The sequence below is a fragment of the Drosophila tropicalis genome, unplaced genomic scaffold (genome assembly GCF_018151085.1).
Source record: "Drosophila tropicalis isolate 14030-0801.00 unplaced genomic scaffold, ASM1815108v1 contig_593, whole genome shotgun sequence".
Taxonomy (NCBI): Eukaryota; Metazoa; Arthropoda; class Insecta; order Diptera; family Drosophilidae; genus Drosophila; species Drosophila tropicalis.
The window spans coordinates 21,125,242-21,152,786 of record NW_027173070.1 but is presented as its reverse complement, the minus strand read 5'-3'; the positions used below and the strand labels follow the sequence as shown (position 1 = coordinate 21,152,786).

Sequence of the window (27,545 nt, the reverse complement as noted above, 5' to 3'; positions counted from 1 at the left end):
TCATTTTCTAGTTGAACTTAGTTACGTCATAACATAATTTTGAAATCCCAGCATATATGTATGGACATTAATGATTCAAATGAGTCCATCAGCATTTTAAGAAAATATGATTTAGTTGTTTCTCATGCATTTATCTGTTCCTGTTCGATATACTTGTTACTGACTGCTACATTGTAGCAAAATCGGGAGACTTCATATATCATATAACTCCAATTCTGTGTTTGTCTTTGGTAGAATAAAATAACATAAGTAGTTTTCGGTTCTTCTGACCCGTATTTCGTATTTTAGTTTTTTCAAACAGACCTGGGTTTGTTTTTAAGTCTCATTGGTAGTTCACTACTGTCAGTTACTATTACTTCAACAACTTTTAAGACGCGAACTTGACGTTGATTGGAGACTATCTAGACATTTCTTAATCCCTTTAGTATGCCTTGCATAAACTTTTGAGGGTCCCCTACGCCGATTAAATTCTTCTACATTATGCAACCTGTTCAGAGTCTCTACCAAGAACATCCGTTCTTTCCTATGTAGCTTAAAGATTGCTCTGTTTGTCTTTGTCTTTTGGAGTCTGGTAACAGGCTCTCTTCCCCCAATGTCGCAGGGGCCAATGGGAGTTCGAGCCATATTCGACTGACTTACTTCTTTTTCTCTGAGTGTTATGAAATTGACACCAAATATAAGTGTTTAAAGTTGCGATTTGAAACTAACTTGATCCTAAGACTATACTATATAGAAACAAGGGGGAAGGTCGAACTTAAGAAGAACAATAAAGTAGTTTAAGCCGATCTGTAGACAATATATTCATAGAACAACTGAGTTAAGCTTAGCGTATACAAGGACTAACATTAGATTGACATCGATTTTCACTTCGCTTAGTTAATTTTAAAATTAAATTGAAACTTTTTCGTAATTCAATTTGTTGTTCATTTTATTAAAAATACAATTTCTCGAAACATTTTCATTTTCGTATGCAAAAAAAATGATGTATAATGTACGTATATATGTATAAATGTATTGTTATGTTTTTTTTTTCATATTTAATGTGTGTATATATATATATATATATATAGTATAATAAAACAATATAAACTATTAACAAAGCAACGTATCTTTTACTCATTAATTTCTTTTGTTTGTTCATTAACTCTGCAGCTGTTAGGAACATCATCATCATCATTAGCATTAGCATAATCATCTTTATTATGAATTCATCTTAATCCTTGCGAAACTTTAAAACTTACATTTATGTAAATATTTATCTGCCAAAGGCAGCTCAGGGTATAAAAATAGTTTTATATATGATATAGATAATAGATATAAAGTAGATATATGTATGTATGTATGTATGTATGACTTAGATGAGAGAGCAGGCCGCTTATGCAATGAAAGATGAAAACTTTGGATAGTATTTTTTACTGCTTTTGGTTGATGAGTGTGCGGGGAAATGATGTTTGGAGCCTGCTTCGGGGTTCTGCAAATGGGGCAAGTATAGATTTTCTGTATAAAAGCATTTTCCAGTTGTTGTGTTAGAAGGCCTGGGTTTAATCGTATTCCTGTTTGATAGATAGGGGTTTCTCTGCCACCTGCTCAGACTTCACTTGAGCAGGATTAGAGGACTGTGCACTACTTGAGGCTGCCATCTTGTTGCCCTTGATGAGACTGGCTGCCGAAGAACTCAGTGGTATAGTCACATATTGATTGCCATCTGCCAAGATAAATGTTTGTCAAATTTTCCCTTTCTCTTTTAAAGCTTTCCACATTGCACTACTCACCCTCCTCTGCATGGACTTGCAAGTGTCCGGTTTGTATCAGTTGTCTTAGCATATCCGGCGGTATATTGGCAAACGAGGCAGCCGGATAGACATACTTGCTATCCGCTGATGCGGCAGTTTGCTGTACTGCTGTAGCTCCACTGCAGCCTTTTGACGATGAGGGTCCTTGTTCAGTCTGATGATTTAATGCTGGCATTGCCTTAGATACTCCTGCTCCCACTCCCCCACCTCCTGTCACTACTGACGACGTGCTGGTTGCTGCTGTTGCTGTTGTTGCTGTTGCTGCTGACACAGTATTTAATTCTGCCTTGCTGCTGTCCAGTTCTGTGACTTCACTTGGCATTTCCACATCCGAAGAGTCATCCGATTCATTGCCAGATGAAGTAGGTGAACGTTCATCCTAAAAGAAAAAGAAAGACAGAGAGAGAGAGATGGATTAGACTTGCTGTTGCAGCCAAACAGTCTGCTATGATCTTAAGCTTAAGTCTGTAGTTAGAAGATTGCCTCGATCGTTTTTCTTTGGCCTGTTCTATATGCCAGGCAAGTAAGATAAAAAAAAAACAAACAAAAAAAAAAAAAAAACCAATATGTTTGCTCCAAATATGGCGCGAAATTGCGTATAAGTGCTGGCCAGGCTGTTTGCCGCCACGCATCTCAATGAGCTTTTTGCCTTAAATGTGCACACGCGTTAAAGAATTTAGAATATTGATTTCTGAGCCTCGAATGTCGCGATCCTACGTCCAACAATGACATTCGTCAACATCGTCGTCGTCATCATTATCATTATCTCCTTCTCTGCTGTCTGTTGTTGTAAGTGGCTCAATCGCATCATTTTAATTTTGATTAGTGGTCAGGCGAAAAATAATTGCAAACTGTAACAATGCGATCGCCATTTTGACTGTATAAAAAAACAGAGACAGACAGTCAGACAACCGTAGACAGAGAGAGAGAGAGAGAGAGAGAGAGAGAGAAGAGAGGGAGTGTATGTATATATTGCGCATACGCCACGTCTCCCAAAGTCTTCGTCACACGCAGACTTCCAATGAAATTGTAGCAGTTGTTGTTGTCGCTGCGTTAAACACGTAAGGTAAAATTGCTGCATTGTTGGACTAAAATGGGCGTCGTCATCGTCGTCGTCGTCTGTGTCGTCGTCGTGGTCTTCGTCGTCGACGACCGCCTTTTGAGTGACAGCCACAAGACATTTTAATTAGCAAAACCCCAAGCCAAGACAAACTGTCTCCAAGCTGATCGCCAGCAGCAGCAACTTGAGCAACACGAGCAACAAGTGCAACTGTTGTTACGCTCGCTGGTTGGTTGAAAGATGAGCTGCTCATGCAAAGGTTACACACTAACCAAAATGGTCATGTAGGTCTGTCTCTCAAGTAATTTCCAAAGTTTAAGTTTCAATACAAAATACGAAAGAAAAAAAAAAAAAAACATTAACATTTTAAAAGCTTATAAATTCGGCTACCGAATATCTACAACTTATTTAAAGTTCACTAATAACATCATCAATATTCATTTTGTGGGCTGTGCTCGAATATCAATTATTCATATTTTGTTAATTTTATTTTAAAATGGGTGGTCTAAGTAATTTAAGTATTTTTTTTAATGATTCACTTGCTGGTCTTGGGCAAACAATAAAAAAAATTTGCCTTTACGGCTTTGAGTTTAATTAACAGAAATTAAAGTAATCAGATTCAACTTCATGGAATATTGAAATAATATTAATTAATTGATAATAGAATAATAGAAGAATAACTCTTAAATATGTGTTGTTTTTTTAAGAAGTAAAAATTTAACTATTTTCAGGCTTGATTTATTATTGAAATATGTATTAATAAAAAGTGCTTCCACTAGAAGTAACTGAAAAATTTGTGTTTCCTTTCAACTTTAAAATGTGTGGACCAAAAAACTTAATTTTTAATTTAATTGATGTTTACTTAGTAAATTGCTTTAAGAAACTTATTCATTGTTTACCGAAAATATATTATAATATGCCACCTACATACATCGGGGTTCGAACTCGAGAACAACAGGAAAGGTGTTTGGTTCTATACAAATGAATCTAAGACTGAAACAGACGTTTGAAGGAAACTTTATAAGTATTTGAATAAAAAACACCATCAGTTTGGCATTTTTTGAAAGTTCGGGTGTTAGAAATATCGAGAACTTGATCAAGTCACCATTAACAAGCATTTGTAATTGTTTGATTGTTTTCACATTGATGAGTCTGTTTAAGATTAAACATCGTGTTCATCTGAAACGGTTTCACTCAATCAAATGCACTAAAAAAAATATATAATACAACTGTACTTTTGTCACAAGCAACTAACCTAGCATAGGACTAGAATTACTAAACTAACCCAAAGGATCACAACGGCAGGATGTCAAGTGGCCCAAAATAGTGATAATTTTTCAACCCCCGAATACGTGTATTTGAGTCATACTAGAATAAGATCTTCTAAGAACCATTGTTAACTCCTAGAGCCGAAGATTCCCCATATAAACTCCATACTTTTGTAAATAAAATCTGTTCAGATTTTGAATTCAACGAATAAAGACTCGGTTATTTTCCTTCTCTTTGGAATCCCTAGCCCAAATTATGAGTCTAAATTAAACCGCCAATGATTCAAAAAATGATTCTCAATGGAAAAGCACACGATAAATGGATAATATTAGTCTTTATAATTGAAAATGTAACTGTTCAAGAGAAGTCTTAGCCAGGATAACATTTTCTTCCGCCAGCGAAATGATTTCTGATTAGACAAGAACATCAATTTTTGATCTCAAAGAGGATCAGATTGCTTTCTAATGAAATATTAAATACTTTCAAACTATGATAAAAATCTTTTAAACCAAACTCCATCCACTAAAGATTCAATTTTGAAATAATGAGAAACAATTTAAGAAAAACGTAGATCAAAAACTAATCCACTGGAACTTTAAAACAGTTGACACTAAAGATTCATTTCGGGCAACGATGCATGACTCTCTTAGGTACTTAAAGGTACTTTCTCTAAGATTAAGGTACTTTCTCTAAAAGTAAGGTAATGTCCAAATAAAAATAAAAATCTAATCAAAAAATTAATTAGTTGTAGAATGTAGGTTTGATTTCTGTTCTCTATTTTCCTATTTGTGTTTATATTGAGGCCATAAAATGTAAATGAAACTAGAAACAAACTTGCAATTGCAGTAATTCAATTTTGCAAGTTGATTTTATTTAATTTTGTGAAATTCCATGAAATTCCTTTTAGCCAAGCGGAGAACTCCTTTTGAGTTCAGCAGTGATTTCAAAATCAGTTCATCGATAGCTTCTCCATTTTAAATTGATAGTCAGTCGTGTGTCGTGCTTAAATGCCGAGCGTGTCTCATTAAATGACAATTAGAGTTGAGCAAAAAACCAAACAAATGCAACAGCAGCCAGCAGCAACAACAAAAACAAAAGTGACCAAGAGCAATGCGAATTGCGACGAACCCTGGCCCAGTCCAGCAGCTCAGCCCAACTCAATCCTCAAGTCAAACTGGAGGAGGCATACAACAATTGGAATGCCTGGCCAGGCCAATGGCATGCAATTTATATAAAAATAATGCCAGGCATTGTCAGCGGCCTCGCTGTATACTGCCTGGGCTTGGCGGTGGGGTTGGTGGTTGGAGGTGGTGGTACTGCCACTGCAACTGATGGTGGTGGTGGTGGTGGTGGTGGTGGTGGTGGTGGAGAGCCTGCGACAAAATGCAATTATATAGAAATTTGTCTTGCTGTGATATGTGCGGCATGTTGTTGTTGCAACTGCTCATTGTTGCTGCTGTTTCTTGGTGTTGTTGTTGTTGCTGTTGCTGCTGCTGCTGCTGTGTGGCCATCAGCAGCTCCAAAAATAGGCAATTTGGGAAAGGCTAATAATAAATGCTAGCAAACAGTCAGTCAGCCAGTCAGTTCAGGCAGTCAGTCATCAAACTGATTGAACTACAGTAAACTCTTTAAGAAAACATTAAGACTTTTCTCCTGTCTTGGCAAAACGTTGAACAAAAGAGACAAAGACCAAGAAAGTGATCTTATGATGTATTGAAAAATCTTAACTAAAAGGTAAATAATAATGAAAATTCTTTGATCTGTCAATTCCATTTGTAACTTAAAGAATTGTCTGCATTGTAAGTTAGAGAAATAGAGAAGAAGAAATAGAGAAGAGGTAAGGAGAAGGTCATAATAATAATCTACATATATAACAGGATAGCAGGCTCTTCCAGGATTAGTAATAATAGTAAAAAGAAGAAAGCATAAATACATTTTACTTTATTAACTCTCTTCGCTTTCTCTATTTTGGAAATTCTCAAGTGACAAGCTGCTGTTTGAGCCTGAAAACCAACAAATTAGCTCTCTCTCTTTGTGATTCTTAATAATAATTATCTTGACGTATCTGTCGATATGGTTATTAGATATTTGCAGAAGGTGTTAATATTTTGAGTTAATTTATAACACCTTAAAATAATAATTTCTAAATGGGGAAGTTTATAATCATTTACTTTTAATAGTCTGTTAGTCTAGATAAACTTTGATATCTTTTGAATTGATTTGTACATTGTGTGCTCATTAAAGTTGTGAACAAATTTCCCTATTCAACCAGTTAACACTGTAGTCGTATGAATGAATTTTCAAATTGGCCAACTGACATTCACAACCAAGGTGGCATTTTGTTATTTTATTTGTTTGTATTGGCAGTTTTCTGTTTGCCAAAGTGAATGCGAGTCAATTCGAATTTGGTGACTCTGGCCTGGTGGTGGTGGTGGTGGTGGTGGTTGGTGTCGTGTGACCTACACCACAGTCAACTAGCCAGGCCAACCAACCGACCAACCAACCACCATGATTGACGGATGGCACATTTGCCGATTGATTAGTTGTTTTTACCAAAATGGTTGTCACAAAGGCATGGGATCAAAGCGATCGCAAGAGAGAGAGAGGGAGAGATGTTGGGGGAAGGGGAGAAAGATATATGGCAGGCAACAAAGGCGACAAACTTGTGGCAGTAGTCAGCACCCGCTACGAATGGTCAGTCGACGGCCATTTAGTCAGTCAGTACGACAGACGTATCAGTTGGCCAGTTTTTTTTGTTTTTGTCTTTAAGCCATTTGGCCAATAAACATTTGCATTTGCATGTTATTCTTGTTGTTGTTGGTGTTTTTGCAGTTGCTTCTTATTGTTATTGTTGTTGTTATTGTTGCCGTGTGCATCTACCGCTACTGATAAAGTAGAAGCCAAAAATAAAAACAAAAAGAATACCAAAAACCAAACGAAACAACACAAAGGAATAGCCAAATGGAAGCGGGCTCCATTGATGCTGGCGCTCTCGATGAAAACATAAAAATAAAAATGCAAATTAAGCCTTGGCAACGAAAGCACTTAAATCTAACGCACAATTGCCAGGAAGGAATACAGCCAGCCCGGCCAAGGCCTAAAGAGCCAGCCAGGGAAGAGGAGTAGATACATACATACATAGATGGCATGAAGGTTCCGACAACAACAACGACAATGGGTGATGGCAAACAGACATCGAAAAATAATAGTTTCAAACTGATAACTTGAGAAATCTTTGAATGCATTTAAGAAGAAGTTCACCCTTTAGTCATAATTTGTTTAGACTAAATTGGTGTAGATAATGAAGGTCTTTACCAGATGCTTTACTTATTTCCTAAAAATATGAATTGGAAAGAAAATAAATAACGCAAAAGAAAGTCTCTCCGATGGTTTATGTCTTTATTTGAAGAGTTCTGTTAATTCTTATAAGTCAAGATAAGTGTCTTGGAACTTCTAAGACATTTGAACAAGAACATTTACCGAATACGTGCAGTCAAGACAGGATATTGACCAGCACAGACCAGTAAACGGTATAGCACCTTCTTTCTGAATGCGCCTTGCCCAATAAGGATAGTAACTGCTGTTACTTTGCTTAAGGACATCAGAAGAGCAGCATTTGAAGGAAGGAATAAGAAAGTCCTATCAAATCAATAGCTTAGGGCCAAACACAGATTAAGTTTTAAAGTCCAGTATCATACCTATCTAGCTAAGGTTCCGCAAAAAATCTAGCCGTAGAAGCAAAATAGGACACGCTAACAACAAACAGGATTAATAGTCTTCATTACTTTATATATATTGTTTCAGAGTTTGCGTTTTGAAGTACTGTCTTACACTCTTGTGTTTCCTTTAGGACAAGATTTTTGAATTAGATAAAAACGAGTCATACCAAAGATGATGGGCTAAATCCTTAAATTTTACTACATATTTGGTCTTTAACCAATTTATCAAGTTATTCATGAATATTTATACCAAAAATTCAAATTACCCTTCCAGCTAAAGCCAGTTCCATTGAACTCATTGAAAACCGAAATACATTTTATTCAACTGCATTCTCTTTACTTCTTTCTTTTGTTTAGGGGATTTGCTAAAGCTTAGTCATATATCTCTATTTTGATTACAAGTTTCAGGTTTCTTATCCACTGTAAATAGTACAAGGCGAATGTGGCAAGAATAGAAATGTGGGAGTAGGAGTTAGGGAGTTGAAGAAACATTTACAATCACAACTCAGGCAAACTGTAGGCAAAATTTTTGAACAGGAAACGGTTAAGCAAATGTTATGGCCAGCAGCAGGCAAAATGGGGCGGCTTTCAGCAAACAAAAGCCTCCAAAAAGCCAAAGCCAGTTGACACAAAACAGCAGCAATCGAGAATGAACAACAGCAACGAAAAAAAAAAACATCAGCAACAATTGCTGAGGGAGGAGAAAACCAAGTTGCGTAGACATTTCCCAGTTGGAAGTTGAAGTTGGAGCTAAAGTTGGAGTTGGAGTTGGAGTTTGGCCATTTGGTCTTCAGAAAAGTTGTCGCCGTCATCGTTTGCTGTTGCTGTTGCCATTGCTGTTGTGTCGCATCCGGGCGACGAGACGACCGACCACAATATGGAGGTATTTTCCGAAAGCGTTTATATCCGCAAGCTTGCTGGCTGGCTTTCTTCTCGTTTTGGTCAAATCACAGTTTTCGGTTTTTTTTTTTTTTTTTTTTCTTTCTTTCTTTGCGGTTACACGGATTCACGCGCAAAGAAAGCGAGCAGCAAGCCAACAGGAAGTTGAATCGTGAGTCGGTGAGTTCAAATTCATTAGTTCAAACTGTTTACTGCAGTTATGATGAGGGAATTAGCATCTATTTAAATGTCATCAGGGCATTAAGATGCCACGATTGGCCTAGCCATAGAATCGAAAAAGCAACGATATCAAGTAGCCTTATTGTTTGCCAATAAGCAATTATTTGCCTGTGCTGAGTTTGAACCAAGTTAAACTACACTTGACAAAAATCTTTAAGGCTACTATTTAAGAGGGTAAACATTTATTTTCTATCTTAGCCTTTTGTGTTGCAGTGTATATTGCGATTGTCGTCAGGCCTAATTATGCGTGAGCCGACAGCCAAACAAGCTAGTGAACATAGAGGAACATCAGGAACAGTAGCAACCGCAGAGTATTCAGATGAAACGCCACCGATTAGCCGCCAATCCTCCTCCATCTTGCCCTCTGTCTCCTCTGCCTCCTCCTTCTCCATCTCTTAATCCAGCAATTTATGATGGGCACTAACAAACCGCAAGGTACAAGCAAAAACCAAACAAATGAAATGAAGTTTGGCCACAAAGCCGAACAAACAAACAAACAGTTGAATGGAAATTGCAATTATACGTAAACGAGAGTCCAGTTCACTAGGTGCCTCCTTCTGTGCAACATGTGAAACAGTCTGCTCAAGAGGGACGAGCAGATGGAGAAGGGGGAGAATGGGGGGTGGATGCGACAACAACAAGCTGACTGCCCGGCGAACGCTTTTGGCTAGATTTAGGCAAACAAAAGCCACGTAAACTGACCATAGAATCTGGTATCTCGTTCCCAATGACAGCGATTAAACTTAAAAACAAAGATACAAAATGTTTTTGTGTTTGCCATTGAGAGACGATTGTGTCAATAATGTAAGCAAAATAGTTCTTATTGGGTTTGATAAATCTGCAACAACAAAAATAATCAATTTACTACTAAATGGAATGAAGGAAGCTGAGAATAATGCATTTGGTGAGACTTCGAAAGGTTATTTTCCCTTAAGTAACTTTTTGTTTAGAATAAAATTCAAGTCCTATTAAGTCCTATAAAGACGTTAACCTGTTTTCATAAAAACAACTTGTTAGTTAAGTTCCGCTAAAGTTTTTAACGACTATAATTGGTTTTTAATAGACATTACGATCATAAGAATACTTAAAAAATAATCCTTAATTAGAATCAGATTATATATTTAAAATGTTTCCTAGAGAGCCGCTTGAATGATGCAAAATCAAAGTCATTCGAATAGATTTCCTATAAATGAATGACAACTACACAATGAAATTAATGAGTGTGAATGTAAGTACATATGTACTTGTCAAATCTCTAAAAATACGTAACTCTCTTTAATGAAGTGCAATGAATTGAGTGTCAATGCTCCGAAATGCACTAAGGCACTCAGATCCTTCGAATTATTCGAACTGTGGGGGCAACAGCAATTTTGTAGTCGATGTAGGTCCCCATTGAGCCATCGGCTAGACTAGTCTAATCATATACTAATAACAAACATATATGTATATTAGAAATATACATTACAACTAAATACTGAACTCAGAATTGGGATTTAAATGCGTTCGAAACATAGCTACTCATTGTCTGGCATTCTAACTCATTCAATTGGTTTTAATGTTATGGGTCATTCGACTCATTCACTTGAAGTCGACTTTTAAAGTCATTCTATTAATTCATTTCGTTGTGAATATCGTTTACTCAAATTGAATTTTACATCTTACAGATCTCTTACATTATTAAAGCTACTCGCTTCCAAAACATCCTTAAGGTACATAAATTTGGTATCAAACGAAAGGGAACCAAGTTGTCGTGCATATTTACGAAAGTCGAAGTTTTGTTAATAAATCTGAATACTATTTATTTGGTGCTAACTTGTTGTATCACTATGTATGTAAGTGATATATGAAGGATTGGCTAGTATTTTGACTTTGTTTTTAGTCTTCCATATCTAAAAAGAAGAATCTTTTATGTACATCTGTAGAATTTTCTTTAAAATCACGTGTATCTATGATTTTACAATAAAAAATGTAACTTTTAGGGGCTATACCAAAGTGAACAAAGATATTTTGGATTATTATCGAGAATTTAATGGGGAGCAATGAATGAAAAATTTGGAAAATTGTTATTTTTATTGTTATTTAAGAATTGAGCGAGTCATAAGTTGCTGCCAAATAAAGAGTCGCTGAAAAAGACATAAATATGTCATCGACTTTCCTATGACTAGGATTTAAAGGAAATCATTTAAACTAAATAAGATAAGGCGAGTTCCTACTACTACTAATATTTTAAGCTTTGTCAATTTTTGCAGTTGAAATTCCCAACTAGTTTTAGAGTAGAAGATTTGGTATGGCGGCTCTTCAAATAGCTATACTGACAACGTGCTCACTTTTTGCAATGCCATTAAATGAAAGGTTTGATTAAAATTTCCAAAAGGTCGCAAACTAGTCAAATACTCTTTAAAGTTTTTGGTCAACCTTTTCACAAGCTCAAGAAAAACCAAGTCCTAAGCCAAAAAATATTAGTTGGGAACAGGAAAATGTTAACGTTTGAGCATCAATTATATTTCCTCCACTTTAATCTTAGTTATGATTAGATCTATTAATAAACATTCACTTAATAAGACCTTCCAATTATTCATTTTGATTGGACTTAAAATTAAATTGCATAAATTGTATATATTTTTATAGTTGATTTTAAAATGCTACCCTAATAGAGAAATTCCACACAATGTTTTAGCTTTAAAGAACTTCATTAAATATGCTCTCAGAAAACATATAGTATACGATTTCTGTTAGATACATCTGTTTAAATGTCAAATAATTCTGTCAGTAGACAAAAAATGTGTCAACTAATTTGAAAATCAAATTTTTTTGTGTACCAATCATTAGTCAACACCAAAAGATTTCCATTGAATTGTGTCATTTTACAAAAATGAGCAAAAAAAGACAACAGATCTTGCGTGTGCCCACGCCCACAAAAAATACAAAATACAAAAAAAAAAGACTAAAATTTGAAATTCGCTGATTTCATATAGCGAATTTCGAGAAAACTGGTTACACCCAACCAACCAAGCAAGCAAATACATATATATATGTGGAATATAGGTTTGATTGAATTAATTTATAAAACCAAGCGAAAAGCAAGGCAAAAACTTTATGACTGAGACGTGTGCAAGTCGAGAAAAGCAAACACATAAATTGTCGCTCATTTGTTTGCTCATTTGTCCCCCACGCAGTTCAGCCAATTGTATATAAGCCACGGCCCAAAATGGAAATGTGTGAGCAAGCGAGTCTATAAAATCTAATACGCAGCACACACGAGCTGCAAACCGACTAGTAACTCAGCCATCCAGCCAGCCAGCCAGCCAGCCAACTCAAGTCAAGTCGACTACAAGTCACGCCCACAATTCAGGTATATAAAATGTATATAAAATATAAGTGTCTCTAATCAAAATGGTGAGCTGGGAGACAAATTTAAGAGTATATTGTAAACAGAAGAGAGTATCTCTCTCACACATACAGACTCATGGCTTGAAACTGCCATGCGATCTCTGCTCTTAAGTGGCAACAAACAAGTTTCTCATACTTGGGCCTCTCAGCCAACTGGAGGACTCATGAGTCGTTGATTTTCTGGCTACGTCTGTTCAGTCTGTGAGTAACTGCGTGAGCTGCACGACGATTGAGGAGAATCGATTGATTCAATCGATCGTGCAATTGCAACAAAGACGTGAAATGTTCATTTGAAGTGACTAAACCATGCCACATGGCTCATTAACTATCAAGTGTAAAGTGAAGTGATCATAAGACTTGAACAAAAACAACCAAGATGGTAATTTCTGATTACTGCTTAAATATGGAGTGAGGGGCAAAGACATTTAAACTATCACTAAAATGTTGGGTAAGTTGAATGATACTTAAACTTAAATTTACAAATTAAATTCTGATTAGTTAAACTAGTTTAAGCAATTTCAAGTGCATAATGTTAGTTGTCCGATTGAATGTGTAATTGTGGCATAAAGAGTTATTAAGAGAATATTCAATGTTCATTGATAAAAGTTCTTAATTCTAATAAATTCTTAATTCTTTTTTAGTTATTTACTAAAGTTAAGTTTTCATGTGGTTATGAATTATAAACTTCGAATTGTGGGTTATTTTTTCCCCTACCTGACTATGGGGTCTCACATTCTATCTAAGACTTCTTCTGAGAATCATACAACCAATAAATGAGACAAAGAATGTGAATGGCAATAGCTAAATACCAACTCTAATACTTTTATCAGATGTTTAACAACACTGAATATATAATATCTATACTTAGATATATATATTAATATCATAGGCCGACTCTTGTGAACAATGTTAGCCCATGACAAAATCGGTCTGACTTTTTATTAATACCCAATTGTCACTTATGACATTATATCCAAGCCAAGATAGTGTTTTTCTTGTTTTTGGCATATTTATTTTTTTCTCTTGTGATTAAGTCATAAGTTGAATTGATCTTCTTATAAGAAGACAAGTTTTATGTTTATTCAAAATGCAATTCTAATTCATTTGGCATAAAGATCAAGGTGTTACATAAGTCAATATGGAAATCTGAACATTGTAACTCAGAAACTTTTTGGAATTCCATTTTGTATAAGCTTTTCGAGCTGGCTCGATATGGTTTATGGAGGAGCCACGAAAGAGAGAGCAGGTTCAAGAAAAAGCTAAACACTTCACAGAGAGAGGTCTAGATTTAAAGTAAAGAATTGTCTTTAAATCTAGTTGATCCAACTAGATCAAGATGGCATATGCTTTTCTCAAATGGCTTTATGATTATGATTATGATTGATTTATGATTGTTGATATCTTAGAAATGGAGGATGTTACTTCTTCATCATAATATAGGATAGGAAAGAGCATTGCTTCATAACACTTTTTTTATTTAAACTGCTTTCAGTATTTCCTTTCCGCGTAACTCGATTAGTTGCTTTATCTAAAGCCAAATCCCTTGTTTTATTGAAATTAAGTTAAAGAGAAAGTTTTCCATATCTGACTTTTGGGTTAAAGGACCATCTTAGCTAAAAAAGATCGCAGAATAATTAAGGAACTTTGAGTAATAATAACTATTATTTTCTATAACTTTTGATCATGGAAATAAAGCCTTAAGAAAAAGTTAATTATTGAAACAAGTAATAAAGCAAAATGGAGTTTGGGAACACAGGAAAAAGAGGTAAACGTACACATAAAAAAAAAAAACAAACAGTAGCTCAGCATGCCAACAATAACTCAATCAAAGATTTACAATCACAATTCACACACACACACACTCAGAGAGAGGTCTAAAGAGTCTGGACTAAACCTATGGTTCGCCTTTTAGTTTTGTTGACCGCCATGTCGGCGTCCACATTTCATAAATCAGCATGATCGCAGGCCAGCAGGCTCTCAAGTCTCAGACTCTTGTGAGTGGGGGTAGCACTAGGTATATATCTGTGGATATGCGATATATGTATGTACGAATGCCGCCTGCTGCGAGTCCTGGCTATTTATTGTATTTTAACAACATTATAAACGAGCATTTAAGTGGCGAGTGTTGAAAGCCTGTTTTGATTTGTGTTAGAATGCAAATTCCAAGACAATACCGACAAAAGCCTCCAAATGCCGTTTCATAATCAATCGATTTTGGAGTCAGCAGCGGAGGAGTAACTACACTCGATCTGTGTGTGTGTGTGTGTGTGTGTGTGTGTGTGAAGTGGAACCAACATGTGGCCACGTTGCTGGTTGTCGTTGTCGCTGGGGCCGGGTCAAATGTCAAGCACATTTATTTTGTATTAATGTCTAATAAATATAAAAAAAAAAGAAATACCAAATTTTTTTGTTTGATAGATTTTCCATGCCAATAAACAAGCTAAACGAACCGCAAGAATGGTGTTTAAACAAAAAAAAGAAAAACCCAACACCAAGCAACCAACTCTTAAACCATTGTGTGGGTACATAAATCCAGAGGACCAGGAAGCCAAACTGCGTTGCCGTCGGTCGTCTCTCTCGACTTCTATCATATAATTTTTTTTTGGTTTTTATTTTTTTTGTCTATGCAAATGTACGCGCCGTGTTCCAAACGGTCTGATATTTCCTTTTGCCTTTCTGCATTTTGTGTCTCGAACGATCGACTGAACCCAAACGAACGATCGTTGTTGCCTCTGAAGGAGAGGACCAACCACGTTGACGTTAGCAACAACAACAGCAACAAAATAGAAACAATGCCTTGTTGACACTGATGGAAAATCTGCGTGTCACAAATATCAAAAAAGCAACAACAACAAAAATTTCAATCGTTAGAAAGCTTCGACCAGGATCAACCAAAAACCAGGCGGGTGGAGCTGGCCAACTGAGCCAAGTTATAGATCAGCATATCGATATGCTAATGCCATCACAAGTAAAGAAAACTTGAAGTTGATATGTGTGATATCAAAGCGATCATCATCATGATCGACCATCATGATGAACTCAACAATGATGAGGAGAAGCTGAGAGTAGATCTTGATAGATTCCAAACTGAATTCATTTCAATTATCAAATCTCAATATCAGCATAATAAAATAACAGAATATCTTTTTCGCAAAGGATTACATTAAAATGGGTAATCAGATTTCTTTTGTTAGAAAAGATTATAGAGACTATTTATCGGAACTGTACCTATCTTTAAGGACAAATAGGGAAACTAAATTGATTTCTTTATAATATCACCAAAGAATGAAGGGATTTCCCCTTATTAAACAGAATTCCACTTAAGAATTTAGTTTTCCCTTTCCACAGTCTCTTGTTAAGTGCCTGAGTAACAAGAGTTTTTGAAGAGAGATCTATCTTTATCTATGACATCATTTAATATTAACTTGAAAACATGTCCAACTGACAGTCTCTCATCAAATTATCAAACACCTTCTCTCACGCATTGCCTAATTGAATGCCAATTTATTGCATATGAACAATAACAGAAAAAAAAGCCACAAAGAAAGAAACAACAAATATATATGCCACAATACTGAAATAAATATAGAAGAAAAAACAATGAGGAGAATGAAAAAAAGTCAACTAAATTACTTAACAAGCCAGTTGGATGAAAACAACGACGACGAGGAGGACTTCGACCGATGACGATGACGACGACGACGACAACGTTGGACGATGATTTACTTGTGCGTAATAATGCAACGCCCGCAATGCTGGCCAAGACCCAGACCCAGACAGAAAACAAGAGACAAGAGAGCCAGGGATTGGCCCCCAAGACCGAGGAGGTAAGCCAGGTAAAGGTAAAATGCATGTGAGAAGAAGTATAACTGGGAATGCGCCTCAATTTAAAATGCGAATTACATTATCTGATCAAATGCATTCTTTACTGCGCTCCAGGAGGACGAAAGAAAACACTAACAGAACAACAACAACAAAAACAACCACTCTACAGACCAGTGTATACCCTTCAGTACCAGATTGTCGCCGCCGACAATGTCGACGCATTGTCCGAGCCACCGACGTCGGCAGAAAAAATTCTGCCGGCGTTTTTATACTGAGGCTAGCCGAGGGCACCCGAACGGAATAATTTCGTTTTTCGAAACTCAATCGGCTGCCGAAAAGAAATATTTCTCATTCGAGGCTGTGTTGTTGTTTTATATTTCTGTTCGAGTCGTTTTATACTTTGCGTTTTTCGAAGCACGCAGTGATAATATATTATATTAGTGTTTTTTGATTAATTTTAGATACAATTAAAGGTAAGTGCTATTTAATATGATGTTTAAAATACCAAATAGTGAATATTAATTTTGTTGGCAAAGTGCAATTGAATGCAAGTAAATAACTCTCACTCGAGAAAATGAGTAAAACATATGAGAACATAGAGTGAAAGGAAAACAAAGTATTTTGCCAACAAAATTAAATGCGAGTTCGACCCCGGGCCGTGCCAAAAGAATACTTTTTTTTTTTTATAATGTAATAATTTAATTTTTTTTTTTTAAATAAAAAACCATTAACAACTGATTGGGATATAATTGACTTGAAGAACAGCATTACGTCGGGAAAGTCAAAAAAGCCATGTAAGTATTCAACTGTTATATGAAAATCAAAAAAAATTTTAATACTTTTTTTTATATTTACAGACATCTCAAATGGCTCAAATGGCTCTCTCTTCTGATAGCCTAGTCGGTGGCTCAATGGTGACCTACTAAAACTACAATTCTGTTGTGCTCGAGTTCGAACCCTGACATAGGTGGAGTTTTTCTCCCCGATGAAGCAATACTGAAAGGTAGTTCCGTCGGGGATATAGTGGAAACGATTGTGGATAACGAATAACCCTCTCTTCTGAAGAGCCACAACCCGGATACGAAAAACCAAAAGTTGAGCCTTAGAACCTATCTAAAGGTTTTACTCGGTAAGTAGATTAATTGTTGAGAGCTAAAGCGTTAGCTTTTATATTATAATTCATTTCATTTCTAATAATATCTGCACTTTTCTATTCCAGAAGCAGTTTAAAACACTTCCTCGGGGCAGCCAGAGTCGGCTTTAGAATTCGATGGCCTGAGTGAAAAATAAGGACAACAACCCAAAAAGCAGAAAATTGAAGCAGCAACTGCCAAATTATCTAAATAAAAAATAAATTAAAAAATATTAATTGGATTTTTTTTTTTTTTTATGTAATTTATGTCCCTCTAGTCCCTAGGACAAACTATCGATATTGTCCCTATCGTCCCTACGACAATCTATCTATTTTGTCCCTGTGGTCCCTAAGACAACCTAGCGACATTGTCTCTCCAGTCGCCGGCGACCAGAGCGAAAAATTTCACAGTACCGGCGACTAGAGGGACAATTGTCGCTCAATCGTCCCGTGCACAAGACCATTGAGCGACATTTGTCCCTCTGGTCGCCGGGCTGTCTACTAGTCGCTCTGGTCGGCGGCGACTGGAGGGACAAATGTCGCTCAATGGTCTTGTGCACGGGACGATTGGGCGACAATTGTCCCTCTTGTCACCGCGACTAGAGGGACGAAAGCGACAAAGCGGCGACACAATGCTTGTTTGTCCCGGCGTTCGGCAAGACATTTCGACATTTGTCTTGGCGACTGGAGCGACAACTGTCGCCGGGTTGTCGTTCCAGTCTTAAAAGCTAGGACATGCAATGTTAAATGTCGCCGCAATTTAAATGGGAGTGTCGCCGCTTTGTCCCAGGGGACAAGCGACATGTCCCCGGGGAATCCCCGGGGATTCCCCGGGGACCGGTACTGAAGGGTACATACATTTGTGGTGTGTGTGGTTTGTGTGTGTGTGTGTGTGTGTGGATGCTGCACAAATAAATAAATTTTAAAATACAAACAAGTAGCGCGCGCAAAAAGCGCCGAGTGGAAAATTCGTGACAGCAATTGTTGATGAGCAGCGTGTGAACAGCAGCAGCAGCAGCAGTCTGCCACCCACCCCTCCCACTTGTGACCACTCTACACACTCACCCCTTGCAAAGAACTCAAGATCAGTAAAACACAATGTTGTACAGCAAAACGCGTAATATTGAGCGACTAATAGCTAAAACTTGACTTGAAAGCGAACGACAATCGACGGAGAGAGAAATCAACCCACAAAACACCTCCGCAATCTAATTAACTCCTACGAGTCAGCACACAGCAATTTTTAATTAAGGCGCACATACTCTGATATACACACACACACACTTACATAAATATAAACTTATATACATTTGTATGTACTATATATAACGAATCAAATGTATATTAAAGACCAATAACACAACCAACAACAATCAAGTTGCCGTCATCGCCGACATGTGGGCAGTGTACAAAACACAAATAATAATATAAATTATATTAATTAAATAACATATAACAACAAGGAACTTTAGATACCCTAACTTGTGTTGAAATAGTTAAACAAAACAGACTAAAACAACGTAGTTGGCCAATGAGTTTCTAACTGTCTACTTTCTATTGTTAGTTCCTTGGAATGTGATCAACAAAATATTTCTAATCAAGGCACTTCATAGTCTACTTTAGTGGTGCAAATCTATTAGACTACTATGCGATGAGCTTAAATTGTATCACAAAGTTGATAGTAGTAAAATATTATTTTTGATATAGGTACCTACACAATCGATATGGAAATCAAGCATAAGCCTCTAGACTTTATTCTTACAAATTCAGATCTAAAATAATAAATGCTTAAAGATGAAATGTTTATTAGAATAGATTCAAAGTGAAATAAGACCCAGGAATATAAATATCATAGGAGCATTTATGTTTCTTGGACTGTTTAAAGCATACTTTAGGGGGCAATGACGCCTCCCTTTCATGGCCTATGATTGCATGAATATATAAGAAACTGTAGAATGGGTTTTCCGGCGACAAACTGTTTTTAAAAACCAATATGCTTATTTAGTTAGATAAAATTAAATGAGGGAAAAATATAAAAACGGTTTCTGACTTTAATGACTAAAAAACTGGACAATCCAAATTAAAACGATTTTCATCGTCTAATCTTAGATTTTTGTTCTCCTACATCTCCAATGAACTGCAACATGTTAGACATGGCCCAAAAAAACACAAACACAACCTTTTTGCAGGCAAAAAAAGTGCGCAAACTGTGCCAAGCTCTGCTCCTGATAGTACTTCTCCTTTTCCTGGTCCTCCTCCCAGTAGATTTTGCCTGCTGATGTCTGCTGACTGAAGAGACATCAATCTAGAACGGCAGGCAGACAGACTACAGACTGAAAGACAGACAGACAGACAGAGAGACAGACGATTGGCAAGTCGTTGAGAGTTGACAATAATGACGACAACGTTGCTGTTTGCTTGTCTTGGTCTTCGGATAGAAAGTAAAAGAAACAGCAGCAGCAGAGCAGTGATCGATCCATCCATCGTTTCATCGATCTCTTCGCATTTAAACTGCAGTTTTAATGAGACGTGGGAAAAATACTCGTTCCGATTCGCATAAGCAGCAATCTGCTGGCCGACATTGGACATCGGACATTGTTGTAATTTGTAAACCTGGCACGTTGCCAGCATTAAGGACATGCAGATTTTTATTGATCGGCGTAAACATTTATGGCTATATTTTTGAGAACTTGCAGTAACAACTCGAGTCGAACCGAACCGAACCTCATCGAAACGGAATCGAATCGAATTGGCAGCCAGTAGCAACAACAAATTAGCGCTGACAGGCCAAGTCCATAGACTTGACAAAGGGACCACCATTGTCCGCATTCAATGACAACAACGATTGCGATGCGGTTTTCTTCTTGGTAGCCAATTGGACACCTAGCGTGCGCTTTCTAGGTGGCATCTCTCGATGCATTTGGAGACAGGCCGCCACCACTATAGCCATCGATCCGACTAGCCAGCCAGCCGACCACAGCTTGTTAAATGCCGCCGCCAAAAGGCGAAGATAAACACACAGTCTCATCGCATTGCATCGCATCGTGAGCGTCATTTGAATGGTGTGATAATTTTTGCGCCTTCGCCAGTCAGTTGCCAGTTGTTTGCCAGTGAATTAATTGCGTGCCACATTATCAATTTTCCACACAAATATAATAAAGAAAAAAAACTAAGCAAACAAAAACAAAAAATCACCTTTTGAACACGCGTAAATTGCATTTCAAAAGAAATTCTCACACGCCGATATAAAACAAAAAAGAAAACACAAAAAAAGAAAAGAGAAATACAAAATACAAAACAAGAGAAGGCGCAACATAAATTCCAAAAGTTTTGTGGCATGTTGCAAAGTTGTTGGGGTGTTGTTTTTGTTGCCATGCTGGACGTGTGGGCATGTCAAGGCATCGCCATCGCCATCGCGCCCAAAGGTGCCTACAGTGGCAAATATTGCGCATACGCCACGTTGTTGCTTTGACAGTCACAACAACAACAAGGAAAAACACAAAACAAACAAAAAATGTGACAATGAATTTCGATTCGATTCAGAATGAGAAGCATGAGAGCATGTTCTCAAAATATGCGTCGGCTGCTGGAGTACCTTACCTAAGCAAAATGAAGTAAAAGTAAACGTGAAAAAAGTCACAAGTTAAAATGAGAATTCCAAAGCAAATATTAAACTTTTTGAGTCATCAATAATAAGTATTGCAATCTACAATCAAAAGGCAAGTTTTTTTTTTGGGAAATCGACTTTAACTTACAATGAATTTTGGATCATTTGGGAACGGATCAAAGTTTTTATGTAACAGATTTTATCTTAGATTTCCAGTGTATTAATATTTTAAAAGTATATTTATAATAATGAAACAAAGACTAATGGCATGTCCTTTATAAATACGAAATCTAAGATGGTTTTGGTTAGTTAAAAACTTGCAGAGTGTACGATCGTTCTAATTGAATTCCGGCATGTCCGAAATAAGAATTTTTGGGACCTCGACAATTATAGTATACGATTATTAATAGGAGATAAGAAAATACAACTCAGATGCTACAGCTAAATACAAATATTTCTTATCAGGCTCCGAAAATTTATAATTGAATGAATAATTGAAAACTGAAATCATTGCTCTCTGAGACATTATCTCAATCTGACGTGTCAAGTGGATTTTTTATAAAATTAAGTGTCCTACCACTTTGTGGCCTCTTTCTTCTTCTTGGATTCCAAGAAGTAATCTCAGATTATAACGCGGTGAGTGTAAACTGTGTAGTGAAAAATAAAATACTATCTGATTAATAAATCTGTTTGTATAGGAATGCGGCTTAAGCTTATCACATATCTACGATGTGAAGGAAAAAATCAATACACTAGAACACAATCTTGAGAAAGATAATGATCAGTTAGGTAAAGCAATCGAGGATTTACGAAGCATAATCGTACGACAGAATAATCACATAGCAAATATTGAGAATAGTTTTAGAAATCAAATCGAACAAACCAAACCAAAAGAGGAAAGTGAAATAGACGAGATTAGAAATAGGCAGTTTCATTTGATAGTGATATTGAAATTAGAAAATGAAAACTTTAGAAATGATTTGGCAAAACAAAAAGAAAGCCTAGATCAAGCGATTAAAGACCTTGAATTTGAAAGAAAGACTTTAGAAGACTGTCGGTTTGAAGCAGAAAAGTCCAGCAGAGAAATCAAAGAATTAAATTCTGAAAATTCATCTTTAAGGACAAAGTTGGAGAAATCTCAAACTCAATTAAACCAAACTGAGAAAAGTCTATTCGAGTGCAAGGAAATATTAATGAAAACCGGGTGCAAAGGCCTATCATCGGGAATTCATCGAATTGAATTGCCCAAACTTGATCCAATTTCTGCACTCTGCGAAGGAGACATAGAAGGTGGTGGATGGATTGTTATTCATAAACGATTCAACGGTAGTGAAAACTTTCATCAAAAATGGAATAAGTTTCGTAATGGTTTTGGAAAAATGAATGGGGAATTCTTCATTGGGCTCGAGAATTTGCATCGCATCACCAATTCCCAAACCTATGAACTTTATGTGCAACTAGAATTGTTCAATGGAACCTTTCAATTTGCCAGCTATGATAATTTCAGAATTGGAAATGAATTTACGAAATATAAGTTGCAAATGTTTTGAGTGAAAATGTTTTGAGTGAAAATTTAAATTCAGATTTTCAGACATTCGAAGTAGCCCAATATTATTTAGACAAATGCTGCGCTGACCGTTTCGGGGCCTGGTGGCATAACGAAAAATGTGTCTGGATGTAAGTATACTTATAGCCTCATATGTACCTACAACCAACAAGAATTAACGAATGGGATATTTTTTGTAGCCATCTTAACGGAAATTATTTTGAAGTGAACAATTGTTTTGGTATGAGCTGGTATGATTGCAAGTCTCTCAAATCTGTCCAGATGCTTATTCGACCTACAGAAAAAATCAACGAAAAACAAATGTGAAATTTAAAATCTTCTAATTCAACAAAGAATCTTCCATTTGTGAACCGTGTTTTGGCATCTGTTTTTGATTGTTTTTATTTCTTAAAGTTTGTTAAAATGGTTTAAATATATTATTTATATATATTATTGAATCAATCAAATAAGTTTTTGGGCTTTTTAAGGCATTTAATTTTTCTAACGGGAAACAACAATTTGTTGATTAAACTGGCTAAACTTGATCATTCTGATGTTTTTATACATTTGTAATTCCTTATATTAGTTTATCTGTTTATAATGATACCAAAGTAAGAAAACGTTTTGTGTCATTTCTCATATCAATACCAATAATAGTTAGTTATCTGAGCCTTTATTAATCCAAGGTTGAAATGATATTGAAATGATACAAACTATACAGATATTTCTAAAAATTATAGTAATATATGTACAATGTAGACGAAGGATAAAATTCATTTCAATGTTCGTTAAAAGTATTGATATTTCGATTCCAAATGATTGATAAATCAAAATAGAAAGCCAAGGAAAATGATTCTTAAAGACCATATGGCGCACTTTTGATAGGAAAAACAACTTACTTCATCAAGCTTAATCTTGAGTATTGGTTCGTGTCAGTGGGATTTCCATGAAATGTTATAGCAAGATCAAAAAATATAGTCCCTGCCGTTGAACAAATTTTAGCTAGCCCATTATTTTATTTTCACCTAGAATCCTTAAGCTCCCTTGAACGAAATTTCCATTTTCAAGCAGCTGACTGGGTGGCAGGCAGAGTTCAATTATTTTTCTATATGCAAGTGCGACAATGTTCCACAATAAAAATACAATTTTCTGGCGTATATATAATTTCCATACGCTGTAACAACAAAAACAGACAAATAATACGAAAAAAAAGGGAGAGAGGGAAAAAACAAGCTAACTACAATATTCTGTGAAAATTTGCATATCAAACGTGGCCAACAAACCGACGCCGCGCAGTCGCAACAACAACCACATGTAAGCCAAATGCATAGACAATGTTTTCCTCCACTTTTTTTTCTTCTTATTTTTTCTTTTTTTTTTTTTTTTTTGCTGCGTATTCTGAGCTCTCTTGCGAATTAACTAAATTACAATCGTTGTGTTTGTCGTCTGTGCTATATTTGCGTGAAATTATTATGGCAATCGATTTGATGAAAATTAAATGCTTTATGGCTGCGATCGACCGACGACCACACAGAGTTTAGGTTGAAGCTAAAGCTAGAGCTGCAGTTCAAATTTGAGCTGAAGCTAGAAAACTGGCGATAAAATTATTATTGATTACTCATACGCCGCATGCGACGACGACGTCCACGACGAGGCTAATGAAAACAGGGACCAGGCAACCAGTGAGCTGAGCTTTCTACCAAAACGTATGATGACGCGATCGCCAGTCACAGATATCCCCGCAATTATTTTCGTCATAAGTCAGCCAATGTGGCGACTGACGACAACGACAACGACGGCGACGACGACGACGACGACTCGTTGCACTCGGTAGTGACTTTACCTCAAAACTCTGAGTTTCTCTCTCTTTCTCTCTGTTTCGTTTGCTGGTTACTTTGATAGCAGTCTGTGTCTGTGTATGTGTTTGGCTTTTTGCGCGCTTTGCAAGCTTCCAAATAAGGGACGGCACATGTGAACTGAGGAAGCTATAACTATTGCTGTAAGCTACGCAAATCACTGGCGTTTCCACTTTCGCATAGATTTCAATGGAAATCAACGTATGCTGACAAACTCAAGTTCAGCGAGTTGATGCAACCATCACAAAATTGGTTCAGTTGTGCCAGGTGGTTGACACAAAGTCAAACCAAGTCAATTCACAGCGGCAACCACCGCCACCAACAACAACAAACAACAGTCGACCCAATGGCGACCAGGAGTCGAAATCGAAGTCGTCGACGTTGCCGTTGCTTTTGTTGTTGTTGTTGTCGCCATCGTTGTCGCTGCCGTTGTCGTGCAACATATGGCAGCGATGACAACGCATGTTAACAGCTTTTTAAAAGGCATTGCACAAGCAACAACCAACAACAACAAAAAAAAAAAAACCACCGACAACCAAGCAAAAAAAAACAACTCGGGCTGTGTGCCACAATTCCCAGGCAGATAAGCCATCGGAAGCGCCAAAAAAATAGCCCAAACAACAGAAATAAAATACACAATCTTACACTTGCACTTCATGAGACGAAGGTGTTGCCAAAAGGACCTGCAGCCGATGGCAAAACCAGCTTCACTTTCAAACACTTTAAGCTAGTTCTTCAGACTAGGCTAATAAACAAGTATTATTGAACCTTTTTTTGCAACGAAAAAGTATACTATAGTTTAGCCTATTTCGATTTGTTTCCATTTGCCGCAGAGAGAATTGATTTTCAATTTCTAATGCACTTTACAGTGGTCACATAAACAATATTTTATCGATTAATACTCTATGACATATGAAAGTTGTTGACTTTGAAACATTTTGAGATAGATTTGAAGTCGACGATCTGATAGTCTTTATAGAAACATTTGAAAATTAAGTATGCTGATCGGTAGAATGTATTGAATATAGAGTATTTATTACCAAATGAAATAAAAAATTTAATGATCATAGTTTTTTTTAATAGTTGAATATAATTTACAATTGCTTCCATCTTATTTGTTTATTGTATCGAAAACGTGAAGATATCGATAAATTTCAAATGCTTCCTGTAGGAGTATATTTAAAATCATTTTGTAGCCTCTTTTATGTTAGTAGAAGTAGATAGGAGGGAAAGATATAGAAACAAAGAATCGAAGTTAACCGAGATCTGGAAAACATTGATCTGTCAAAGAAGTCATTCCGTTTTGAAGTTAGTAAAGCAAATGGGAATTAGCTAAAGTTGTTACAAAACAGAACATTCTGTTAGCAACTAATAGAAACAACAAATTCTGCGATTTTCTTATTGTATTATTCCTATTATTGATTAAAATAGTAGTCCTGTTAATATTATGAATAATGATAGTGATAATCCTTATCTAGGATTGCGTGAGAGCCCCTAATGGTATCAGAATGCCGATAACGATTGGTTTGATAGATATCGATAGATGGGCAATCGATGAGAGAGGTTTTTGAGTTGCTGGACGAGGAGGTCTGGTTGGTCTCGTGAAATTAAAAAGTTGTTCAACAAGACGATTCTTTTCTTCGTGTCAAGTTAGTTTATTTTGGTCCAGTGGACTCAGGCCTTACACTTATTATCAGCATTAAAACTTAAGCAACTCCTCTACAAGGACGAGATCATGTCTATTAGAGAATCTATTGACATTTCTTTCTAAGCCCTTTAAAATAAAACTAACTAAAAACAGAAAAAGAATCGTTTGAAATGGAATACAGATATTATTGAATAGTCCTTTGGCAAGTAATAGTTTCCTTTTGGGAATGGATGATTTGATTTTCAACTAAATTAACACTAGTTATACTAGTTATACTTTCTTCACCAACTACGCAAGTCAACTTAAGTGTGCACTAAGCTGGTTGTCTACATATACATATGTATGTACTATATGTATCTTTGAATCAAAGGCTAGTTAAACTTCATTCCGATCTTTGACCCCAAAGTGCAGTAGTTGCAAATTTGGGCATGTATACTTTGTATTTTTTGGTCATTTTAAGGCAACTTGAAACTTGGGACAGGAAATCTCACGCGTGCCAAAAGCGACAAAGACAACAAGAACAACAACAACAACAACAAAAATAAATACATAGAGTTCGTTCACTGGAGCGGATGAGAGATGAATGGAATTGGAGTGTATTATCCAAAAATGCGGTCTGGCGTGCCTTTGAATTAAGGTATCGATTTAGCCTTTGCCAGCAGGTCGCGGTAGTGGTCAGACTTAGTATAGACGGTCATCTTGCCTGCTCCAGCAAATCGTCAGTTCAGTGATTGTCGTTGCCATCGTCATCGTCATTGTCAGTCGTCAGTCGTTGGTCGTCTGTCGTTTTCATTCATTGTTGGCGCGCGCTCATTGTTGGTGTGAAATTTAGCACAACATCAGAAGTAGGCAGTAGCAGCAGCAACAGCAACAGCAACAACTGCAACATCAGCAACAAGTGATTGCGGTTGCAATGAATCCGCATAACAGACATACAAGCAGACTTGAAGGCTTTTCGAAATGCTGCAAAATATTTCTGCATTGCTCTTGTTGGTGTTGTTGCTGCTGTTGTTGCTGTTGCTGCTGCAGCAGCACAAAAATACTTTTTAAATGCGCTGAAGCGTCTCAATGCTTTCCATCCCAACGGATACGCGTACAAGGATCAAGTGTTTTTATAAATGTTAATTCGCAAATAATTGTAGGTAACTGCCAGCAATAATAATGCGAAGAAGTCTCTCTATCTCTCTCTCTCTCTCTCACTCTTCCTATCTTTATCTCTTGCAGCAAGTTGTTGCTTAATCGGCGCCAATCAGACAAACAAACTAAGGTTGGGCCTCCATATGTCTAGACTGAAACTGAAAATGAAGAAGATTGCATAACAACAGGGCAGGCAGAAGCCTACTGAAGTTTAATTGAAAATTTATGGCACTTTCATTAAAGTGCAGAATTTTGTTTTTTTGAAGGAGTTAACCACACTTAAAGGGTTAAGGTTAACAACTTCGCAAAATCATCTTCAAGAATTTTAGCCATATAATCTATGTACCATGTTCAATGAGTTTACATTAGAATAGAATCATCTTTATTTTGTGTTGTGTTCTGTTGTGGTGCCATCATCATCTGCCCAATCCATTATATAATGAA

The 27,545-nt window shown here is 36.5% G+C and overlaps 1 protein-coding gene across 1 annotated transcript in view; it reads right to left on the bottom strand.

Annotated features, from left to right (window-relative positions):
* Positions 1-1,176: 1,176 nt before the first annotated feature.
* Positions 1,177-27,545, bottom strand: part of bs (blistered) — a 40,376-nt gene continuing 14,007 nt past the window's right edge. The window contains exons 3-4 of the mRNA XM_068290954.1: positions 1,773-2,172; positions 1,177-1,705 (exon numbers count right to left, since the gene is read on the bottom strand). Of these exons, the coding sequence (XP_068147055.1) occupies positions 1,542-1,705; positions 1,773-2,172 (564 nt within the window). The 3' untranslated portion in view covers positions 1,177-1,541. The remainder of the gene's footprint in view (positions 1,706-1,772; positions 2,173-27,545) is intronic.